Genomic DNA, 22,385 nt, shown 5'->3' on the forward strand with positions numbered 1-22,385 from the left:
AAGGATAGTTCAGGTACAGGATCCTCCCCACTCCCGCTGCAGGTTCCTCCCCAGCCCAGAGCAGATGTCCTGAACCAGGCAGATAACACAGCCGCCTGCCCCTTGCAGCAGGGAACAGTGTCAATCCCCCTGATTATACTGTCCCTTACTCACTCCATTCCTCGTGGCCACCCCCAGCTGGAGTGGCTTCCAGTCCTACGGTGCCATGGTCAGTTAGCTCACGCCCCCTGCAGCCCCCACTCTCACCCAAATAAATAGAGCCCATCACAACAGAAATAAATACAGATTGGTGATGTTAAGAATCAGCTGCCATTGAGATAAAAGGGTTTGGATACACACGGGTCTGGCAGTCCAGGAAGTTCATGATGTGTCTCAATCAGCTCGGACTAGCTCACTGGACACAATCCCAATGGATTAAACCTCTTCACACTCACCCTCTTTAGACACAGTGGGCTGAACTCTTCTCCATAGGAAATAATCCCCATTGACCAAACTCCTTTCTTTTGTAATAACTTTCAACAAGTTAAACTTTTAGTTTTCCAATGCACCTTAGCCCTTCCTGTTCATACCCATCGTACAAACTTCTCAATCCCTTCCCCATTCACCATCACTGGATAGATTTTCAATATCCCATCCTGCACACTCCTAATGTTTGAAATGTGAATGGATAGGACCCTCTGCCCAGTGTGGTCGAGGTGTTAACATCACTGGAAAACCCAGCTCCTGCTGGGCAGGCTGCTGCAAAAGGTTAAATCTCACAGGATCAAAGGTGAACTAGCTAGATGGGTCCAGAACTGGCTTGGCCACAGAAGTGGATGTGCCGGTGTTGGACTGGGGTAAACACAGTAAAAAGTCTCACAACAACAGGAACCCTCCATACACCTAATGAAGGAACACTGTTTCCGAAAGCTTGTGGGTTTACTATCAAATAAACTGGTTGGACTTTAACCTGGTGTTGTGAGACTTTTTACTGTGTTGGCATAGAAGACAGAGAGTGGCAGTGGAGGAGTCTTTTTCTGATTGGAGGTCTGTGACTAGTGGTGTTCCGCAGGGCTCCGTACTGGGGCCTCTGCTGTCTGTGATATATATAAATGATTTGGAAGAAGATGTAGCTGGACTGATTGGTAAATTTGCAGACAACACAAAGATTGCTGGAGTTGCGGATGGCGATGAACATTGTCAGAGATTACGGCAGGATATAGATAGGTTGGAAAATTGGGCGGAGAAATTGCAGATGGAATTTAATCCAGATAAATGCAAAGTGATGTATTTTGGTAGATCTAATGTAGGGGGGAGCTATACAATAAATGGCAGAACCATCAGGAGTATCGACACACAGAGGGATCATAAGAACATAAGAACATAAGAAATAGGAGCAGGAGTAGGCCATCCAGCCCTTCGAGCCTGCCCCGCCATTCAATAAGATCATGGCTGATCTGTCGCTGCTCAGTTCCACTTTCCTGTCCTCTCACCATGACCCTTAATCCCCTCTCTTATCAAAAACCCATCAACCCGCGTCTTAAAAATATTTAGCGAGGCAGCCTCCACCACTTCAACGGGCAGAGAATTCCAGAGATTCACCACCCTTTGAGTGAAGAAGTTCCTCCTCAACTCCGTTCTAAACCGCCCCCCTTTTATCTTGAGGCTGTGCCCCCTAGTCCTACTGTCTTTTTTGAGCGGGAAGAGTCTTTCCACCTCTATCCTATCCATCCCATTCATCATCTTATACGTCTCAATGAGATCTGGGTGTGCAAGTCCACAGATCCTTAAAGGTGGCAGCACAGGTGGAGAAGGTGGTGAAGAAGGCATATGGCATGCTTGCCTTTATAGGACAGGGCATAGAGTATAAAAGTTGGCATATGATGTTGCAGTTATATAGAACGTTGGTTAGGCCACATTTGGAATACTGCGTCCAGTTCTGGTTGCCACACTACCAGAAAGACATGGAGGCTTTGGAGAGAGTACAGAAAAGGTTTACCAGGATGTCGCCTGGTATGGAGGGTATTAGCTCTGAGATGAGATTAAGTAAACTGGGATTGTTCTCTCTGGAAAGACAGAGGTTGAGGGGCGACCTAATAGAAGTCTATAAAATTATGAAGGGCATCGATAGGGTGAACAGTTGGAAGCTTTTTCCCAGGTTGGAAATGACAAACACAAGGGTCCCAAGTTGACGGTAAGGGGGGAGCAAGGTTCAGTACAGATACGCGGAGGATGTATTTTACACAGAGGGTGGTGGGGGCCTGGAATGCGCTACCAAGCAAGGCGGTTGAGGCGGACACACTTGGATCATTTAAGACTTATTTCGATAGCCACATGAACAGACTGGGAATAGAGGGATACAAACAGATGGTTGAATTAGGAACACATGATCAGCACAGGCTTGGAGGGCCGAAGGGCCTGTTCCTGTGCTGTATTGTTCTTTGTTTATTTAAACTGAGATCAGAAAGAGTGCATTCTTCACTCCGACAGGAGTGAGCTAACTCCACCATCACCAATCAATCAAATAGCTCAGATAGACGTCAGTGACAGATACAGGGCCAGGCTGATCAGAGCTGACGATTGTACACAGCGGGGTGATTGAGGTTACGGGAGGGCCGTTCCTCCATTCACAAATGTCTGTACCTGCGGCGCTCCTTTAATTTCCAGCTGCAGTGAAGTTTTCTTCTCATCCTCCGTGTGGACAAAGTTGATGCTTTTTATTTGGTTAAATTCTGCCAGTCTGATAGGCTGTTCAGAATTGAAAAATAAAATTAGATTATTTATCACAGAGCCTCACAGTGCAGAAGGAGGCCAATCCAGTCTGCACCAACCACAATCCCAGCCAGGCCTTATCCCCACAGCCCCACGCATTTACCCTAGTTCGTTTCCCCTGACTAACTAATTTACTTTAATTCTGCTAAACTGGATAGAAATAGGATAAAACCTTATTCATATCATGGGATCAGCCTGTCCCTCCTCCATCCAGGGAATCTCTGCTGTCTGGGATACAGATTTTCAGCCTCTGACTATCTTGGTGCTGCTCTGGGTCTCTGCCTGTTGGTTCGAGGACCATGTCAGTGGACATCAGGTCAAAACAGCATCTGCTGGGCCCTCGCTGCTGGACAAGGCAGTGAGAACCATAGGATCAGTGCAGAAGGTGGCCATTCGGCCCACCCCTGGAATCATTAAGACCGCATTCCCGTGAAAATCCAACCTCCCAGCAGGTGGGAATGTGAGCCTGGGTCACATTCTGGGCCTGGTTAGTTTTATGACTCGGAACGTCACGGTTCAGCATCTTTACTCACTTCATCCTTATTGATTACTTGGCCAATTCCATCGCTTCCAATAACCAGTTCCACCGTTATGGTCCATCCTTGCTGAAAGATAAAGAAGAACGATCGCATAGGGGCTCGGAACGGAGGACACGGCAGCTGCAAGAGGAATTACTCAGACAGAAGGGTTTCAGATCATTCTACAAAGCACAAGAGGGTATCAGTGTGGAGAGCGGGGATCTGAAGGGAAATCTGTCAGGACACAGGCCGGAACTCTGTCAACTCACCCGTCACAAAATTGGCACGGGCAAGGCTCCGACAACGGGAATTTCCATTAACCTCGGGCGGGAGTTTCCGGTCTCACCCAAACGGGACATAAAATCCTGCCCACAACTTTCAAAAAGCAGCACAACCTTTCCAAAAATCTCTTTAGGAATACAGAGAGGGAGAACAGTGAGAGCGTTAGGGAGAGAAGGAGAGAAGGAGCAGAGGGAGAGGGAGTGTAAGAAGGGAGAGAGACGGAGATGGAGGGGAGAGGGAGAGACATGAAAGGGATAGGAAGAAAAATGAGAGAGGAAGAGGAGCGGGGGAGGGTGAAAGGAAAAGATTTCCTGTATTTGAGGAGGGCAGCTGCTGGAAAGGGGATTTACCAACAGCGCAATGCTGCTCAGTTATCAATTACTCACACTTTATTGACAATTCAGAGGTCAAAATCCATCCACAGCCTTGGGTAAAGATTCACACAGTGAAGGAGGCTAGAAGCTGAAGAGAGTGAAATTGGTTTGGGTGTGTGTGCTGGAGGATAGTACAGTCAGGGTGACGGAGAGTGAAAGATGGAACCTCGGAAGGTCTGGCCTCGAGTCGACCTTTGGAAGTATTTGGATGTACTGTTAGTAACCCCGCAAGGTGTAACCCCGAGAGGTGAAACCCCTATGGAGAAACCTCCAAAAAGGCAAAACCCTGGAAGATTACAGATAATTTCTAATGGATTCCATTCTTTTTGCAAGTTGTTATTGTGTTACTGAGTATTGGTATTGTGTTTATATCTGGCTCCTGTTTTATTATTTTATCATTTCTTTTTGTGGTAACAGTGCTGGGGTGTTAATCCCGAGGCCCAGGCTAACGCTCCGGGAATGTGGATTCACGGTCCCACCACAACATTTAAATCCCAATGACAAAGAAGATAAAGCTGGAACTGAAGCCTATCTCAGTTCTGGTGACCATGAAACCATTGCTCATTGTCAGAAACACCCATCTGGTTCACGAGGAAATCTGTCGTGCTTACCCGGTCTGGCCTACAGGTGACCCCAGAACCACAGCCAATGTGGTTGATCCCCAACTGCCCTCCAAGGGCAAGTAGGGATGGGCAATAAACACTGGCCCAGCCAGCGATGCACATGCCCCACAAATGAATAAAAACAAAATACCAGGGGCACTGAGGGGGGAGAAGCTGAGATTCTGACTCGGGACCCTGACGATGTGAGGCAGCAGTGCTAATCTCTGTACAAAACTCTGGTGCGGCCGCACTTGGAGTATTGTGTACAGTTCTGGTCGCCGCATTATAAGAAAGATGCGGAGGCATTGGAAAGGGTGCAGAGGAGGTTTACCAGGATGTTGCCTGGTATGGTGGGAAGGTCTTATGAGGAAAGGCTGGGGGACTTGAGGTTGTTTTCGTTAGAAAGAAAAAGGTTGAGAGGTGACCTAATTGAGGCATACAAGATGATCAGAGAGTTAGGTAGGGTGGACAGTGAGAGCCTTTTTCCTCGGATGGTGATGGCTAACACGAGGGGACATAGCTTTAAATTAAGGGGTGGTAATTATAGGATGGATGTCAGAGGTAGGTTCTTTACTCAGAGGGTAGTAAGGGTGTGGAATGTCCTCCCTGCAGCAGTTGTGGACTTGCCAACTTTAAGGGCGTTCAAATGGTCAGTGGATAGGCATATGGATAACATTGGAATAGTTTAGGTTAGAGGGTCATTAGATTGGTTCCACTGGTCGGCGCAACATCGAGGGCCGAAGGGCCTGTACTGCGCTGTAATGTTCTATGTTAATCACTCTGCCACTGTGTCCCCAATCCCTGTGGAGAGAGGAGAAATACTGGGAAGTTTATAAACGAACCGTGGCCAGATTTCATCAATGCTTTAATCATTGATTGCTCTTGTTCCCACAAGGTGACAACACAAAGAAAGCTTTTCTTCAAAAGCGGTTAATAACGAACTTACGCCCAGTTCACATTTGTAATGTTCATGTTCAAAGTCTCTGACAGTATGAAGGATTTCGAAAAATTTGCAGATACATTCATCCTCCTTCATATTACCAAACTGCAGGAAGGTTTGCTGGATTAGTTTCCGTAAATGCTTGGCCTGTGAAGAGGAGGAGAGAGAAAAAGAAGATATCTCTGATTTCAGCAATTAGCCAATCACAATATTCCAGCGAGACACTAAAAATAAAAAATTCTCACCATTGTACTAGGGGACGTTAGCACTGCTGCCTCACAGTGCCAGGGACCCAGGGCAGAATGGTGGCACAGTGGTTAGCACTGCTGCCTCACAGCGCCAGGGACCCGGGGCAGAATGGTGGCACAGTGGTTAGCACTGCTGCCTCACAGTGCCAGGGACCCAGGGCAGAATGGTGGCACAGTGGTTAGCACTGCTGCCTCACAGCGCCAGGGACCCGGGTTCAATTCCCGGCTCGGGTCACTGTGTGGAGTCTGCACGTTCTCTCTGTGTCTGTGTGGGTTGGATGGCATTGGCCATGGTAAACACAAGGGGTTACAGGTCAAGGGTGAAGGGGAGGGTCTGGGTGGGATGTTCTTTTGGAGAGTTGGTGCAGGCTCGATGGGCTGAATGGCTTCTTTCTGCACTGTAAGGTATCCATGGTTTCAGCATTATCACAGGGTTTGTTAAGATGTCAGTTTGAGACCCCATCCCTCTGTCAGTTGACATGAAAGATCCAATGGTATTATTCTGAAGAGCAGGTGGTTCTCCCTGGTGTCCTGGACAATGATTATTTGGCCATTTGTGTTTTTAATTCTGTCAATGATAAAAGATAAACAGGCAGCAAATGGGAGGGTTCTGCCACAAACTCTGCATGTGAAGCCACCGTGTGATGTTCTGGGCTGCTGTTTTTGGCACTGGTGACTGTTGCCGAGTTGCTGAAGCCAGTGGCATCATGATAAACACCGAGGAAGTGCCACTATTTCCCTCTCCCAGCTGGGCCTTCACCTTAAACCTGTCAGCATCCCTGCAGCAGAGTTTCGGACAACCAAGTGGCCACCTGCTTCCAGCCACTGCCCCGTACACCATGTCCTCAGCTTCTTGACCATCCCCCATTCTGCACACGGGCCACTCAGACAGGAGGCGGTGATGCAGTGGGATTGTCACTGGACTCGCAATCCAGAGAGCCAGGGTAATGTTCTGGGGATCCGGGTTCGAATCCCACCACAGCTGATGGTGAAATTTGAATTCAATCAAAAATCTGGAAGTAAAAATCTTCGTCGATTGTCGGAAAAACACATCTGGTGTCTTTTCGGGGAGGAAGTCTGCCATCCTTACCCTGTCTGGCCTGATACAGCAATGTGATTGACCCTTAAATGCCCTTCCCTCATCTAGGGAGCCAGCAACGCCCACAAACCATAAATGAATTTAAAAATACATTGCTGTTTGTGGGAACTTCGTGTGCACAAAGTGTTGCTGCGTTTCCTACATTACAGACAGCTGAGGCCGTGAGACAAATACAGGCATTTTCCTGCCTCTTTACAGTTGTTTCTGCGATCTTCACAGAGGCTGACAGGTAGCAGGGTGAAAGCAGACAGATAATGGAAAGACTATACACAGAATAACCGGGGTTTTTCACCTATCTGGGAATATTAGGAAATTACTGAGGGAGAAACGGGCACCATGTCAGGCGGAGAAGGAGTTAGTGGAAGGAGCGAAGATCAGTTTAACCTGCTGGAGGAAGACAACACACAGGAATGAGGACTTGAAAAGAGGAAGAACAAGGGATTGAGATTCATTAGGTGACACTTGCACAGTTAGCACAGACACAATGGGATGAATGGCCTCATTTGATGCTAGAACACTCTCTGGCGTCCTGTGCATCCTCCCGCTCTCTGGCTGCACTATTGTTGACCGTGCTTTCAGCTCTGGAAAGCAGACACTCCGTCCCTCAAACCCTCACTCTACGCTTCTCTGAAACTGCTTCTTTAACTTCATTTTGTTGACTGAGCTTCCAATAATCCTTTCTGATCACTTATTTATCCCAACATTCTTCTTTTTGCTAATGTAGTGGTCCATTTTGGCAGGTCCAATGGGATGCAGGAATACAATATCAAGGGTAGGAGTCTTAGCTGTGTTGAAGAGCAGAAGGATCTTGGGGTCCGGGTCCATAGGACTCTTAAATTGGCCTCGCAGGTGGAGGATGTGGTCAAGAAGGCGTATGGTGTACTGGCCTTCATTAATCGAGGGATTGAGTTTAGGAATCGGGAGGTAATGCTGCAACTTTATGAGACCCTTGTCAGACCCCACTTGGAGTACTGTGCGCAGTTCTGGTCGCCTCACTATAGGAAGGATGTGGAAGCTATTGAGAGGGTGTAGAGGAGATTTACAAGGATGTTGCCTGGATTGGGAGGCATGCCTTATGAAGATAGGTTGAGGGAGCTGGGACTCTTCTCCCTGGAGAGAAGAAGGTTGAGAGGTGACTTGATAGAGGTTTATAAAATGTTGAGAGGAATAGATAGGGTGGATTCTCAGAGGCTATTTCCCAGGGCTGAAATGGTCGCTACGAGAGGACACAGGTTTAAGGTGCTGGGAAGTGAGTACAGAGGAAATGTTAGGGGTAAGTTTTTCACTCAGAGGGTGGTGAGTGAGTGGAATCGACTGCTGTCAGTGGTGGTAGAGGCGAACTCGCTGGGGTCTTTTAAAAGACTTCTGGATGAGTATATGGGATCTAATGGGATTGGGGGTTATAGATAGTTCTATGGCTTGGTAGGTATGGATGTGATCGGCGTAACTTGTGGACTGAAGGGCCTGTTTGTGCTGTAGTGTTCTATGATGGCATTGTGATGATAGTGTGCTATTGGCATATTTTATGTTTTAGGGGAATATTTTTAAATTCAGTTTTTTCCTATAGGTAGTCCGTATGTCTGGGGGGAATGCAGCTCAGATGCTGGGAAAGCAGAATAATTACTCATTTTAGCTTTACAGTGTTTACTTAGGGTAGAACTAATGGATTTTTGTTTATAGATGAAGATTTCCCCAGGTTTTTAGGGTCATGAGATAATGTGGTTAATGGGAAGAGCTAGATTTATAACAGAGAAAAACAGTTTTCAGTTTTGGCTGTGGTTTGTTAAAGGCAAAAGTCTGCAATCTGCTCGGAAAATCAAAATCCCTCCGAGATCATCGAGACTGTGTCTATTCCTTTTAGCAAGTATATGTATGGTTGCTAACTGTATTTAAAGTGGAATTTAGGTCTGTAAGAGGATGTTGTTTATTTGGAACTGAAACAGTAATAAGTTAGAAATTAGAGTTCTTTTCATTTTAAAATATCATTGCTTATTTATTAATTAATTAAATTAATTATTTAATGAGCTGCTCCATTTATTAGAATTATATTTAAACTGTGTTATTGAATAAAATTTGCTTACTGTAAAAGATCCCTAATTTGTCAGTGGGAATCACTCTTGGAGCAAAGTATCCTATTCTCACACTTGTATCAAAATAGAAAAATTGTTGGGGTCTTGTCATCATGTAGCTTCAGGTTTTAGCCCAGGATCGTAACAGCAGCTTGTGAAGCAGCTGGGATATAGTCTCTGTGTTAAAGATGTTAAACAAATACCATATTGTTGGTACCAGTTGCAGGAATAATAAAGGTTGCTTTGTGTGAATGATATGTTCATCCCAGTGATATTCTCCAGGGTAAGAAATGATCCTAAATTCAGTATGAATATTGCTGAAAAGATGCAGCACGGGACAGGAGACTGGGCAGCAGAGGAAGCAGCACAGTGGAGCACAGCACAACACACAGGATAATAACAGCGCAATGAGGGCGATTACAAACTCTTAGAGAGAGAATATCAAACCCATTCAGACAGACAGAACAAGCAGACGAGCTGGAAACACTTTCAGCAACACTATCTTGCTGTACAGTTTTGAGATTTATCTCAGCTCATATCTGAAACCTGGGAGGTCCCCACAACCCAGCACCAAACATCGAGTATAAATACTCAGAATGAAAGAGCTACATTCCCGACACCACCTTCTCCAGGGCAATTTCAGGATGGAGATCCCACCAGTTCTCACGTCCCAAAAACAAGGTGGGTTAAGGCTGACCGTCTGTTGAAGGTGGGATTGCTTCAGAGCTGGAACAAAACACAGGCAGGAAAAACTAACAGATTTCACACGTGGGTAACGAGTGTCTGGAATGAGCTGTCGGAGGCTATCCAGAGGCAGGTACAATTCTATCTTTTTAGAAGTGTTTAGACAGTTACATGGGTAAGATGGATATAGAGGGACACGGGCCAAATAGCTGACCCAGGCGATCTTTTTGGTGCGTCTATAATGAAAATGTCTCCGCCATCTTAGACCTCAGACATCCCGGCCCGTCTGCGGAGAGCTCCCAGGGTCCAGACCCCATGTTTTAATTCCTGAACCTTGAAGCTGGAGGAGGGGAACGCCAGTGTGAAAGCTGGAGTGGGCGGGTGCTCCTGACTCTGGGTGGGTTGAAGGTAACACAGCGACAAGCCCCAGTCGGTGAGGAGTTTCACCATTCTGCACACACTTCACACCACTTCAAACCCAGCTCCCACTCCCCAGACACGCTCAGCCTGGCCAAACTGGGTTTATTTACTGGCTGCTCTTCTCCCAGACACCACAGCTGGGATGTGAGGAGATATTGATGATGAATGGCTGATTTCTGTGTGGTTGTAGAAGGCAGTAGCGAGCTATATTTTCCTTTGACAGAGCAAAGATCAGGAGGACTGAGATTAATGCAAAATCCGCTGGGAAGTTCACAGTCTGCTCACAAAATTCAACAATCCTCATCACAGAATATTATTCTTTGGTGGAATTTCTTAAATTCCCCAATTCCTCTCAGCGATTCTGTCCTGATATCTTGTCTGGAATCCTCTGTTCCCACATAATAAATGTGCTTGGTATTTTGTTGCACGTGCTGTTCTCACAGTTTGATTTGAAAGCAGCACTCTGTCCTCAGAAACACAAACACTGATGCCGAATGTCGGGTTTTTGACGAAAACTTGACAAAGGATTATTTCTTGTGGAGGTGGAAGTCAAACTGGTGTGATTGGTTTGCGTTGCTGTTTGGAACTACTGACCGCTGCGAGCAGTATTGGTCAAAGCTTTCCCTGGCAAAGAACCACCAACCGTGTCAGATGTCAAATTTGGAAAAGTGGGTTGCAAGTAGCCACATCGTCTGTGTCAGCAAACACTACAGAGTTCAATAAAGAGCAAGAGCATTTGGGTTTCCGTATTCTCTGTAAAGAATATAAATTCCGTTGTTTTTATACGTGTGCCCCGCCCCCCCACTCCTCCCAGTGATTTTGTCTCTGTGGGAATGACCTTCAATCAAAAAAAGGTTCCCCACCTTTGAACCAAACACTCCCTTTTCTGGATAATAGGTTTATTTACAGAATGCAACATTAATGTCTGCTCCTGATAATGTTTGCAGTGTTCCAACAGTCTCTCTTTATAAGTGCTTAATTAAACAATGCCCTTTTCCTGGGAATCTTAACAATACCATTAAGAACATAAGAAATAGGAGCAGGAGTAGGCCATCTAGCCCTTCGAGCCTGCCCCGCCATTCAATAAGATCATGGCTGATCTGTCATGGCTCAGTTCCACATTCCCGCTTTCTCCCCATAACCCTTAATCCCCTCGCTTATCAAAAACCCATCAACCCGTGTCTTAAAAATATTTAGCGAGGCAGCCTCCACCACTTCAACGGGCAGAGAATTCCAGAGATTCACCACCCTTTGAGTGAAGAAGTTCCTCCTCAACTCCGTTCTAAACCGCCTCCCCTTTATCTCATTTACCCAACCAGCTCCCCAGAAAACAACTGGTTTACGTTAATCTGTCAGGACCAGGGCATAATCGATCAGCAATCCATTGCCAATTGCAGAAAGAAAATCCGAGACTCCCCCCACCCCCACCCCACCATCCTCCATGTCAGCGGGAATGGTTTCTCTCTATCCTCCTTCTCTATTTCCCTTAATATCTTGAAATTTTCAATCACATCTCCCTTTAACTAATTGTCACAACCGGGAGGGTAAATCATTTATTGGCGTTTATTCTTACCTTCATACTTTCCTGTAGCTGTTTAGGAAAGAACAGATCGAGACCAACGTCCTTCCTTCAAAGTAAAAGACAAACATCTCAGCGAGTGCAGTGTCAAATAGTCATCGCCTCGTAGGGGGCATCTCACAGGACAAGTGCGGGTTTCCACAGCAGAATAACACAAAGTAGCAGGTGTCAAACCAATGGAATGAAGGAGCCTGACTGATCCCAGAGGCTGGGGAAGTGTGAAGGAAAACATCTGGACCAGACACAGATTCTGCTGGCCTCCCTGTAACATCTGGGCCAGGACACAGATTCTACTGGTCTCCCTGTAACATCTGGACCAGGACACAGATTCTACTGGTCTCCCTGTAACATCTGGACCAGGACACAGATTCTACTGGTCTCCCTGTAACATCTGGGCCAGGATACAGATCCTGCTGGTCTCCCTGTAACATCTGGGCCAGGATACAGATCCTGCCGGTCTCCCTGTAACATCTGGGCCAGGATACAGATCCTGCTGGTCTCCCTGTAACATCTGGACCAGGACACAGATTCTACTGGTCTCCCTGTAACATCTGGACCAGGACACAGATTCTACTGGTCTCCCTGTAACATCTGGGCCAGGATACAGATCCTGCTGGTCTCCCTGTAACATCTGGGCCAGGACACAGATCCTGTTGGTCACCCTGTACATCTGGACCAGGACACAGATCCTGTTGGTCACCCTGTAACATCTGGACCAGCCTCTGCTGGTTATAAATATATTGCTGTCACGTTCCAGTGAAAGAATCACAGAACTTTGTGGTTGATTTACTCTGTAAAGGTGACAGCCTAATTGTCCAGTGCACGTACTCTCCGAATTCACTTCTCCAGATGTTAATTCTAAGTCGAGATAAACTGTAACCGAACACTAAGCGCTCCAGATGTGAAAAACTCACTTCATCACAACATCCAAACAGGGAATATAACCGTGAGAACACTTACTCCAGCAAATCAAAATTAGATTTTTTCTCCAAAGCCTTTGGTTGAATATCCTTGTAAAACCTCCTGATAGGAAAAGGAGACATTATTAACACACAACATTCACCAGATCATCCACAAATTATAGTGAAATGTGCTGAATTTAAGCAGAATTTGGAAGACAAATTACCAATTGGATCCAATAGTGCGAGGCAGCTGAATTATCAGTACAGATACAGTCAGTAACACAGGGTGCTGGGGGAGAGAGGGGTTACTGAGTGACAGTGTGAGGGAGCTGGATTAACATCAGTGCAGATACAGTCAGTAACACAGGGTGCTGGGGGGGAGAGGGGTTACTGAGTGACAGTGTGAGGGAGCTGGATTAACATCAGTACAGATACAGTCAGTAACACAGGGTGCTGGGGGGAGAGAGGGGTTACTGACTGACAGTGTGAGGGAGCTGGATTAACATCAGTACAGATACAGTCAGTAACACAGGGTGCTGGGGGGGAGAGGGGTTACTGAGTGACAGTGTGAGGGAGCTGGATTAACATCAGTACAGATACAGTCAGTAACACAGGGTGCTGGGGGGAGAGAGGGGTTACTGACTGACAGTGTGAGGGAGCTGGATTAACATCAGTACAGATACAGTCAGTAACACAGGGTGCTGGGGGGGGGGAGAGGGGTTACTGAGTGACAGTGTGAGGGAGCTGGATTAACATCAGTACAGATACAGTCAGTAACACAGGGTGCTGGGGGGGGAGAGAGGGGTTACTGAGTGACAGTGTGAGGGAGCTGGATTAACATCAGTACAGATACAGTCAGTAACACAGGGTGCTGGGGGGGGGGAGAGGGGTTACTGAGTGACAGTGTGAGGGAGCTGGATTAACATCAGTACAGATACAGTCAGTAACACAGGGTGCTGGGGGGGAGAGGGGTTACTGAGTGACAGTGTGAGGGAGCTGGATTAACATCAGTACAGATACAGTCAGTAACACAGGGTGCTGGGGGGGTGAGTGTGGCGTTACTGAGTGACAGTGTGAGGGAGCTGGATTATATTCTCCTAACACACTCTTGAACTCTAACTGATACAATAAGACGTAGGAGCAGAAGTAAGCCATTCGGCCCATTGACTCTGCTCCATCATTCAGGCGCACCCAAACTCCCAGCCCTCACAGCTGACTGGACTGAGCATTTTTTTACTCATTTTGTGGGACATTTGTGACTGGCCAGCATTTATATCCTATCCCTCATTGCCTGAGGGCAGTTGAGAGTCAACCACATTGCTGTGGTTCTGGAGTCACACATAGGCCAGACTGGGTGAGGACGGCAGATTTCCTTCCCTAAAGGGACATTAGTGAACCAGTTGGGTTTTTCTGACAATCGACAATGGTTTCATGGTCATCAGTAGATTCTTAATTCAGATTCCAGATATTTTTTAGTGAATTCAAATTCCACCATCTGCTGTGGTGGGATTCGAACCCGGGTCTCCATGAGATTAGCTGAGTTTCTGGATAAATAGTTTGGTGATAATACCACTCGGCCATCAACTTCCCCATCAATCAGCACCTTCAATTTACAACTCTCATCTTTCCCGCTGGATTGGCAGTTTCCCAAGCCTCTCCCCTCCCACACGCTACAGGTGATTTGTGTTTTGAAGTTTTCAGGGTCAGGTGGTCAATCTTGCACCCTCCCATTGAGTATTAACGGCCGGACAATCCAGACACGGCCTTGATCTGGGATTGCTGGCGATATTGTAGTTTGCAGGAAGTGAATCTCCAGGGTGCCCTTCCACCGAACTCCGGACCAGAAACAGAAAGGATCAGCAGAGTATTCCAGATATGGAACGTTACCTGATCTCGAGGCAGCCAAGCTTCAAGGCTGTTTCCTGATCCACTTGAGCAGCAACTTCTTCCATGTAGTCACTGCGTACCTGCGCGGGCAATTAGATTCATTACACTCTCCAAAACGTCATTAAACAGAACTGTCCTGACCACAGCTAGGGCTGTACTACAGACCCCCAAATAGTGGAAAGAACAGCAAATACGCAGAGAGATTTGTGAGTGTAAAACAATGTGACTGTAATCATTGGGGAATTCAAACACTCTGATATCAACTGGGAAACAAACAGTGTGACAGGCACAGAGGGCACAATGTCCCTGAACACCTTTCTCAAGGACCTTTCCATCCAACGTATCACAAGCTGAGTGAGGGGGGGGTTCAATTCTAGAGTTAGTTTTAGGGAATGAAGCTGGACAAGTGGATGAATGAGCAATGGGCGACTATTTCAGAGATAACCACCAGAATCGCGTCTGATTAAACATCATTATAGAACAGGGCAAAGATAGAACACAGTTAACATTCTAAACTGGAGCCAGGCAAATTTGTCAAAGCTAAGATAAGCTGGCGAGATTGGATTGGACTCGGTTATTAAAAGAAAAACAGTGTCAAAGCAGGGGGAGGCATTCCGAGGAGAAATTCGACAGGCCCAGTGCAAACATTACCCTGCAAAGAACGTGGGAGGGATTGCCAAATCCAGAGCTCCCAGTTATCCAGAAGAACAAGGCATAAAACAAAGTTAAAAAGAAACTGAATGACAGTCACAAAAAACATAATAGTGTAAAAAGTCTCGAGGAGTGTAGAAAGCACAGGGATGAAGGAAATATAGAAATTCATAGAATCCCTACACTGCAGGAGGAGGTCATTCTGCCCATCGAGTCTGCACTGACTACAATCCCACCCAGGTCCCATTCCCACAACCCCAGATATTTACCCTGTTAATTCCCTGATACTAGGGCCAATTTAGCATTGCCAGTCAACCTAATCTACACACCTTTGGGCTGTGGGAAGAAACTGAAGCACCTGGAGGAAACCCAGGCAGACACGGGGAGAACGAACTCCACACAGGCAGTGACCCAAGCCGGGCATCAAACCCGGATCCCTGGCGCTGTGAGGCAGTGCCAACCACTGTGCCGCCGTGCTGCCCCTAATTAGGAAAACAAAGAGAGGACGTGGAAAAATTATCGGAAACAATTTGGAGCCAGGATAAAGTGTCCCTTGGAAAGGCACGGATATATCACAGATTGTCAGCCTGGTTTTATTAGAGGAAGATTGCATCTTATTGACGTCATTTTTCAGGAAGTAACAAGGAGGATAGATGAGGGTCCAGTGCAGTGGATGTTGTCTGCATGGATTTTAGTAAGACTGGTCAGATCAGTGAGATCTTTTGGGATACAGGGAGAGGTGGCAGACTGGATCCAAAATTGACTCAATGACAAGAATCAAATGACAACAATCGATTGATGATTTTGTGAATGGGAAACAGTTTCCTTTGATGTTCTTTGGGGCTCAGTGTTGGGGTCCTTACTGTTTGTTGTTTATACTAATGATTTAAACTTAAATGTGGGAGGCACGATTGGGAAATTTGCAGAACAGACAAAAAAAAGTGTCTGCGTAGTTGATAGTGAAGAGGACAGCTGTCAACTCCAGAACAATATTAACGGTCTGGATGAGGTGGGAGACAAAAATTAGCAAGGAATATCCAATAAATGGGAAGATATTGAGAGGGGTTGAGGAGTGTGTGACCTGCATGGGGAATCAATAATTGGCCTCCCAATTGGTCTCATTGAATGTGAGCTCCCTGGGGATTGGTAATCAGCCCACCAGGTAGAGCTCGTGTACTGAGTCCTGTATAAAGCAAGACCCTGAGTGGGTCCATTAAGTTTTTAGTGCTGGTTAAGATCTGTTGCATTCATGAGAGGCTTGTGGTTATCGATTATTTTCATGGTTCATTTACGGCCAACTTCTGGAGTTTTGTTTTATTGTGAAGTGCATAACCACAGGTTGTTAAAGGTGACAGGACAGGGTGAATAAGAAGGCCGAGGTATGAAAAAGCAGGGATGTAATGCTGGAACTGTATAAAATGTTGGTTAGACCACAGCTGGAGTTTTGTGCACAGTTCTGGTCACCACATTACAGGAAGGACATCGTTGCCGTGGAGACAGTGTGGAGCAGATTTACAAGAATGCCAGGGGGTTTGAGACTTGCAGCAACGAGGAGAGATTGGCCAGTCTAGAGTTGTTTCCCTGAGGACAGCGGAGATTAAGGGGTGACCTAATTGTGATGTACAGAATTATGAGGGACTGAGATAGGGTCGACAGGACAGAATCATGGTAAAAGGACAAGACAGAACTTGAGGAAAATCTTTCCCATCCAGAGGGTGCTGGGTGTCTGGAATTCACTGCCTGTGTTGGTGTCTGAGGCTGAAACACTCAGCTCATTTAAAAGGTACCTGGATCGGCACCTTCCAGATGGGAACCCCTGCGAGGGGCTGGAAAATAGAATTCAAATGAGTGGCTAGTTATTCTTTCTCTGTTTAGGCCACCCAATGGGGTGAATGGTTTCTTCCTGAACAATAATTGTTTCGTGGTTCCAGGGACCAAATCATCTCTTTTTAAGGGTCAAAACTGAAGTTGAGTAACTTTTATCTTGTTTTTTTAATTTATCAGACGGTTCAGTTAGTGCAGACACGCAGTACGTTAGCGATTGAATATCGGCTACTCCCGTACAACAGGCTCTAGGCCAAGGCAGTAGATGCCCAGCACCTCAGTCAAGGAGAAATAACAAAATCCGAAGACAAGCTTCCACCGGCCCTCCGATGATAATCACCCCTTTATCCGTCCTCCGAGCCTCAAACCCAGAGACCCCCTAAACCCAGAGTCTGAAGAACAAAGGGAGTGACTGCCGATACCTACAGGTTCCTGAGCCCGAAAGCTATTGTTTCAAACTGGATTCCAGAAACTTCCGCACATAACCTCTGCAGGAACTGAGTAGTACTTAGCAAGTGATATCCCTGGGTTATTGCTGTGTGTAATACTCAGTGTGTGACAGTCTCTGGGTTAGTACCTTGTGTAGTACTCAGGGTGCGACAGTGTCTGGGTGGGGAGGGGCACACAGCCAGTATTGCAGAGTTAGTACAGGAGTCCCTGCTTACTGAACGGAGGCAGGGCAGAGTCAGCAGGTATGAATTTGCACCAAACTTCACAGCTCGCACGAGCTGAGGCTTGGGGGTGTAAGAATTACAAAACAACTACAGTGCAAAGTTGGTGGTTACTTCTGAGAATTTCATTAGAAATGTTGCTCTGTGCTGTCAGGCTAACGGACAGCAAAGTATCTCACTTCCATCATTCCATCAAACTTGTTTAAAATATCTGGTTTGTCAAATCTGAAAGGATTTAATTAGCAGGCTGGAGAAGTGGGACCAGTGGATGTGGATACCGCACAGATGTAATGGGATGCTGGCCTTCATAGCGAGGGGGATTGAATATAAAAGTAGGGAGGTCTTGCTGCAGCTGTATAGGGCATTGGTGAGGCCGCAGCTGGAGTACTGTGTGCAGTTTTGGGCGCCGCACCTGCGCAAGGATATTTTGGCCCTGGAGGGAGTGCAGAGGAGGTTTACTAGGCTGATACCGGAGTTGAGGGGATTGAGCTATGAGGAGAGGCTGAATAAACTAGGCTTGTACTCGTTAGAGTTTAGAAGAATGAGGGGAGATCTCATTGAGACGTATAAGATGATGAATGGGATGGATAGGATAGAGGTGGAGAGACTCTTCCCGCTCAAAAAAGACAGTAGGACTAGGGGGCACAGCCTCAAGATAAAGGGGAGGCGGTTTAGAACGGAGTTGAGGAGGAACTTCTTCACTCAAAGGGTGGTGAATCTCTGGAATTCTCTGCCCGTTGAAGTGGTGGAGGCTGCCTCGCTAAATATTTTTAAGACGCGGGTTGATGGGTTTTTGATAAGAGAGGGGATTAAGGGTTATGGGGAGAGGGCGGGAAAGTGGAACTGAGCCACAACAGATCAGCCATGATCTTATTGAATGGCGGGGCAGGCTCGAAGGGCTAGATGGCCTACTCCTGCTCCTATTTCTTATGTTCTTATGTCTTTGCATTATCTCTGGAGCTGTTATATTTTCTTGTGTTTAAAAGGTTGAAGAGGAATGTGATTGAGAAGAGATTGTCTAGCCTTCTCATTCCGATCGCCAGCCTGTATCTCTATCCCCACACACACAATAACCCAAGCACCTGTCACACTGACCCTTGTCTTTGTTTAAATTCAGTTGGCCAGGTGGAGATCGCTGGCCAGGTGGAGATCGCTGGCCATTGCCCTTGAACTGAGTGGCATTGCAGAGTCAGCCACATTGCTGTGGCTCCGGAGTCATGTGTAGGCCAGACCAGATAAGGATGGCAGATTTCCTTCCCTGACAGTCAATAAACCAGATGGGTTTTTAGGACAATTGTCGAAACTTGTCATTAAGCTTTGAAATCCAGATTTTCATTGAATTCAAATTTCACCATCTGCTGTGGTGGGATTCAAACCCAGGCCTCCACAGCCTTACCCTGGGTCACTGGATCTAGTCCAGTGACAATACCACGACGTCACTGCCTCCCCTGTCACAGGTCAGCGAGTGCAGTCAGTAAAACTGGTTGAACCTTCACTGATGTTGGCTGGGTCACATTGCTGACCATGGAGGTACAACCACTACCCAGCTCAACATGGAACAACCATCTTCATTTCCATTTGACTGATTGAGGTAGCATCAAGTGGATGGAATGTGTTTATGAAGCTGATCCGTTCTGCACTGTGTGTGTGTGTGTGTGTGTGTGTGTGTGTGTGTGTGTGTGTGTGTGTGTGTGTGTGTGTGTGTGTGTGTGTGTGTGTGTGAGAGCAACGCACACAGAGGGAGCAGATCCAGGAGTCTGCACTGACCTGCTGGTAATAACACAGCAGTGTTGTTCGGTCTTGTTTAAAACTCTTCATGATATCTTTGGGCAGGAAACGAATCCTCAGATCGTATCTGCAAGAAATTTCAGAAATGTGTTTCCTTTAGATTCATCCAAAAGAACAGATTTATTGAGAATTTCCAGATTTGCCGTGCTTTGACACAGACACATGGAGATAAATGGCCTCCCCCCACACAGTAACCCTGCCAGCATTCAATTATTTGCACGTTACCAGCAAGCCCTGGGAAATATGGCAGTCACACTGGGAGGAACAGATGCTGCTATTATATAATTCCAGCACAGGAGCAGCCATTCAGCCCCTTCACACCATGCCTGTGTTTGAGCTGCCCCCCATCTTCATCTCAGATTCAGAATTGTTACAGCACCGGAGGAGGCCACTCGGCCCATTGTGTCCAAACCAGCCCTCTGATAGAAATATTTACCTTGATTGAACCTGTCTGCACCACAATATAGACAGTATATTCCAGAGCCTAACCACTCACTGTGCGAATCTGTCTCCACCACACTCTCAGACAGTACATTCCAGATCCTGACCGCTCGCTGTGTGAATCTGTCTCCACCACACTCTCAGACAGTACATTCCAGATCCTAACCACTCACTCACTGTGTGAAAAGGATTCTTATCATGTCCCCATCACTTCTGTTTCCAACTACCTTAAATCCGTGCCCATTGTTCTCCATCTTTCCAGCAATGGGAACAGTTTCTCCCGATCCACTGTCAGACTCCTCCTGATTTTGAGCATCTCAATTCAATCTGCTCTGAACTCTTTCCCAAGGAGAACAGTCCCAATTTCTCCAGTCTATCTTCATAATTGAAGTTCCTCATCCCTGGGATTATTTTTGTGAATCTTTTCTCCACTCTCTCTATTGTCTTCACATTCTTCCAAAAATGTAGCCTCCAGAATTGGACACAATACTCGAGTTAAGGCTGAACTGATGTTTGATACAACTTCAACATTATACCCATAGGCCACTATTAACAGATCCCAGGATATTGGATGCTTCATCATCCACTTTCTCAACCTGTCCTGACACTTTTAATAACTTCTGTGTATAAATACTGGGTCCCTCTGCTCCTGCACCCCCCCCCATTAAAGTTGTCCCCTTATCATCTCTTCACGTCCTTTCCACCAAAAGGAATCACCAGACACTCCTCTGCATTTAATTCTGTCACGTCTGCCCATGCCATCCACCCATTTGCCCATGCCACCCACCTGTCTGCCCCCTCCACCCACCCGTCTGCCCCCTCCACCCATCCGTCTGCCCATGCCACCCACCCGTCTGCCCCCTCCACCTATCCGTCTGCCCATGCCACCCACCCGTCTGCTCCCTCTACCTACCGTCTGCCCATGCCACCCATCCATTTGCGCCCTTTTGAAATTCAACTCTGCCCCCTCACAATTCACAATTCTTCTATGCAAACTTTGAAATTGTGCCCAATTCATAGAACATAGTACAGCACAGTACAGGCCCTTCAGCCCTCAATGTTGTGCCGAACTATGTCTAAACCCAAGATCAAGCTATCCCCTCCCTATCATTCTAATATAACTCATCGATATAGTATATATATCAGGAAAAGCAAATGTCACCACACTGACCCTGCCAAACTCCACCACAAACCTCCCTCCAACTCAAAAAATATCCATTAACCATTCTTTTCTTGTCACTTAGCCAATCCCATAACCATATTGTTACTGACTATTTTATTCCATGAGCTATAATTCTGGAAGTCCAGATATACTACATCTACAGGGTCCCCATTATCCACTTTGCTTGTTACGTCATCTAAAATCTCTAGTAAATTAGTCAAACGTGATTTGCCTTTCCTAAAACCATGCTGACTCTAATGAATTGCTATTGGACTTTCCAGATGTGTTCTTACTTCCGGAGTAATGAATTCTAACAACTTCCTAATGACAGATATTAAACTAACCCTTCTACAGTTTCCTACTTTCTGCTTCCCCGCTTTTACAGTCACATTTTTCTCAACCCATTGGAACCTTTCCCACATTCTGGGAATTTTGGAATATTGTAACCAATGGACCGCTGCCATTTACTTTCATACCCCAGGGTGTAAGCCAGCAGGGGGATCTGTCTGCCTTCAATCCCAGTAGTTTGAATACTATTTCTCTACTGATGATGATTATTTTTCGAAGTTCCTTCCTATTATTTTTGCATTCTCTGTTACTATTTGACCAGTGACCTGCACTGTGAAAACTGAGGCAAAATAACTCCCCAGCTTCATCCTCCAACTTTAGCTCATCTCTTCATTTTCATAAACTTACAAAGCTTTTGCCATCTTTTTTATATTTTGTGCTAGTTTTCTTTCATAATTTACCTTTGATCTTTCTATAGCATCTACAGAGCAGGATCAGGCCATTTGGCCCATCGAGCCTGCACCAACAACAATCCCACCCAGGTCCTGTCCTATCCCTGTAACCTCACATATTTATCTGCCCGTTGAAGTGGTGGAGGCTACCTCACTAAATATATTTCAGACACGGGTAGATAGGTTTTTGACAGACAAGGAAATTAAGGGTTATGGGGAGAAAGCGGGAAAGTGGAACTGATCCACTTCAGATCAGCCATGATCTTATTGAATGGCGGGGCAGGCTCAAAGGGCTAGATGGCCTACTCCTGCTCCTATTTCTTATGTTCTTATGAGATCATTAATTAATCCCTGCTCATTACACAACACCAAATCCATAATAGTTTGCTGCCTAGTTAGTTTCACAACATATTGCTTCAAGAAGCAATTTCTAATACATTTAATGAACTTTGCCTCCAGGCTACCCGTGCCAACTCGATTCTTCCAATCAATATGCATATTAAAATCACCCATGATTATTGCCATACCTTTCTTGCAAGCCCCAGCGTTTCCTGGTTTATACAGTGCCCTGCTGCGGAACTACTGCTTAGGGACTTACAGACTCCTACCAAGTACTCCTTCCCTTTGCTGTTTCTTATTTCTACCCAGACTGATTCCACATCTCGATCTCCCATGCTTATGTCATTTCTCATTACAGCACTGACCCCTTCCTTCACTAGAATAGCTAGACCACCTCCTTTTCCTGTCTATCTT

At 46.2% G+C, this 22,385-nt stretch overlaps 1 protein-coding gene across 2 annotated transcripts in view; it reads right to left on the reverse strand.

Annotated features, from left to right (window-relative positions):
* Window positions 1–22,385, reverse strand: part of LOC145351213 (protein-tyrosine kinase 2-beta-like) — a 100,267-nt gene that overhangs the window by 54,532 nt on the left and 23,350 nt on the right. The window contains exons 4-10 of one of the 2 annotated variants that reach the window (XM_080200918.1): window positions 19,269–19,356; window positions 14,356–14,435; window positions 12,527–12,589; window positions 11,561–11,615; window positions 5,474–5,614; window positions 3,285–3,356; window positions 2,623–2,727 (exon numbers count right to left, since the gene is read on the reverse strand). In XM_080200918.1, coding sequence (XP_080057044.1) covers window positions 2,623–2,727; window positions 3,285–3,356; window positions 5,474–5,614; window positions 11,561–11,615; window positions 12,527–12,589; window positions 14,356–14,435; window positions 19,269–19,356 — 604 coding nt within the window. Of the gene's footprint in view, window positions 1–2,622; window positions 2,728–3,284; window positions 3,357–5,473; window positions 5,615–11,560; window positions 11,616–12,526; window positions 12,590–14,355; window positions 14,436–19,268; window positions 19,357–22,385 lie in introns of those variants that run through there. The other variant, XM_080200917.1, reaches the window with a different exon arrangement.

Source organism: Carcharhinus amblyrhynchos, chromosome 12, assembly GCF_965287045.1.
Source record: "Carcharhinus amblyrhynchos chromosome 12, sCarAmb.v2.hapA, whole genome shotgun sequence".
Lineage (NCBI taxonomy): Eukaryota > Metazoa > Chordata > Chondrichthyes > Carcharhiniformes > Carcharhinidae > Carcharhinus > Carcharhinus amblyrhynchos.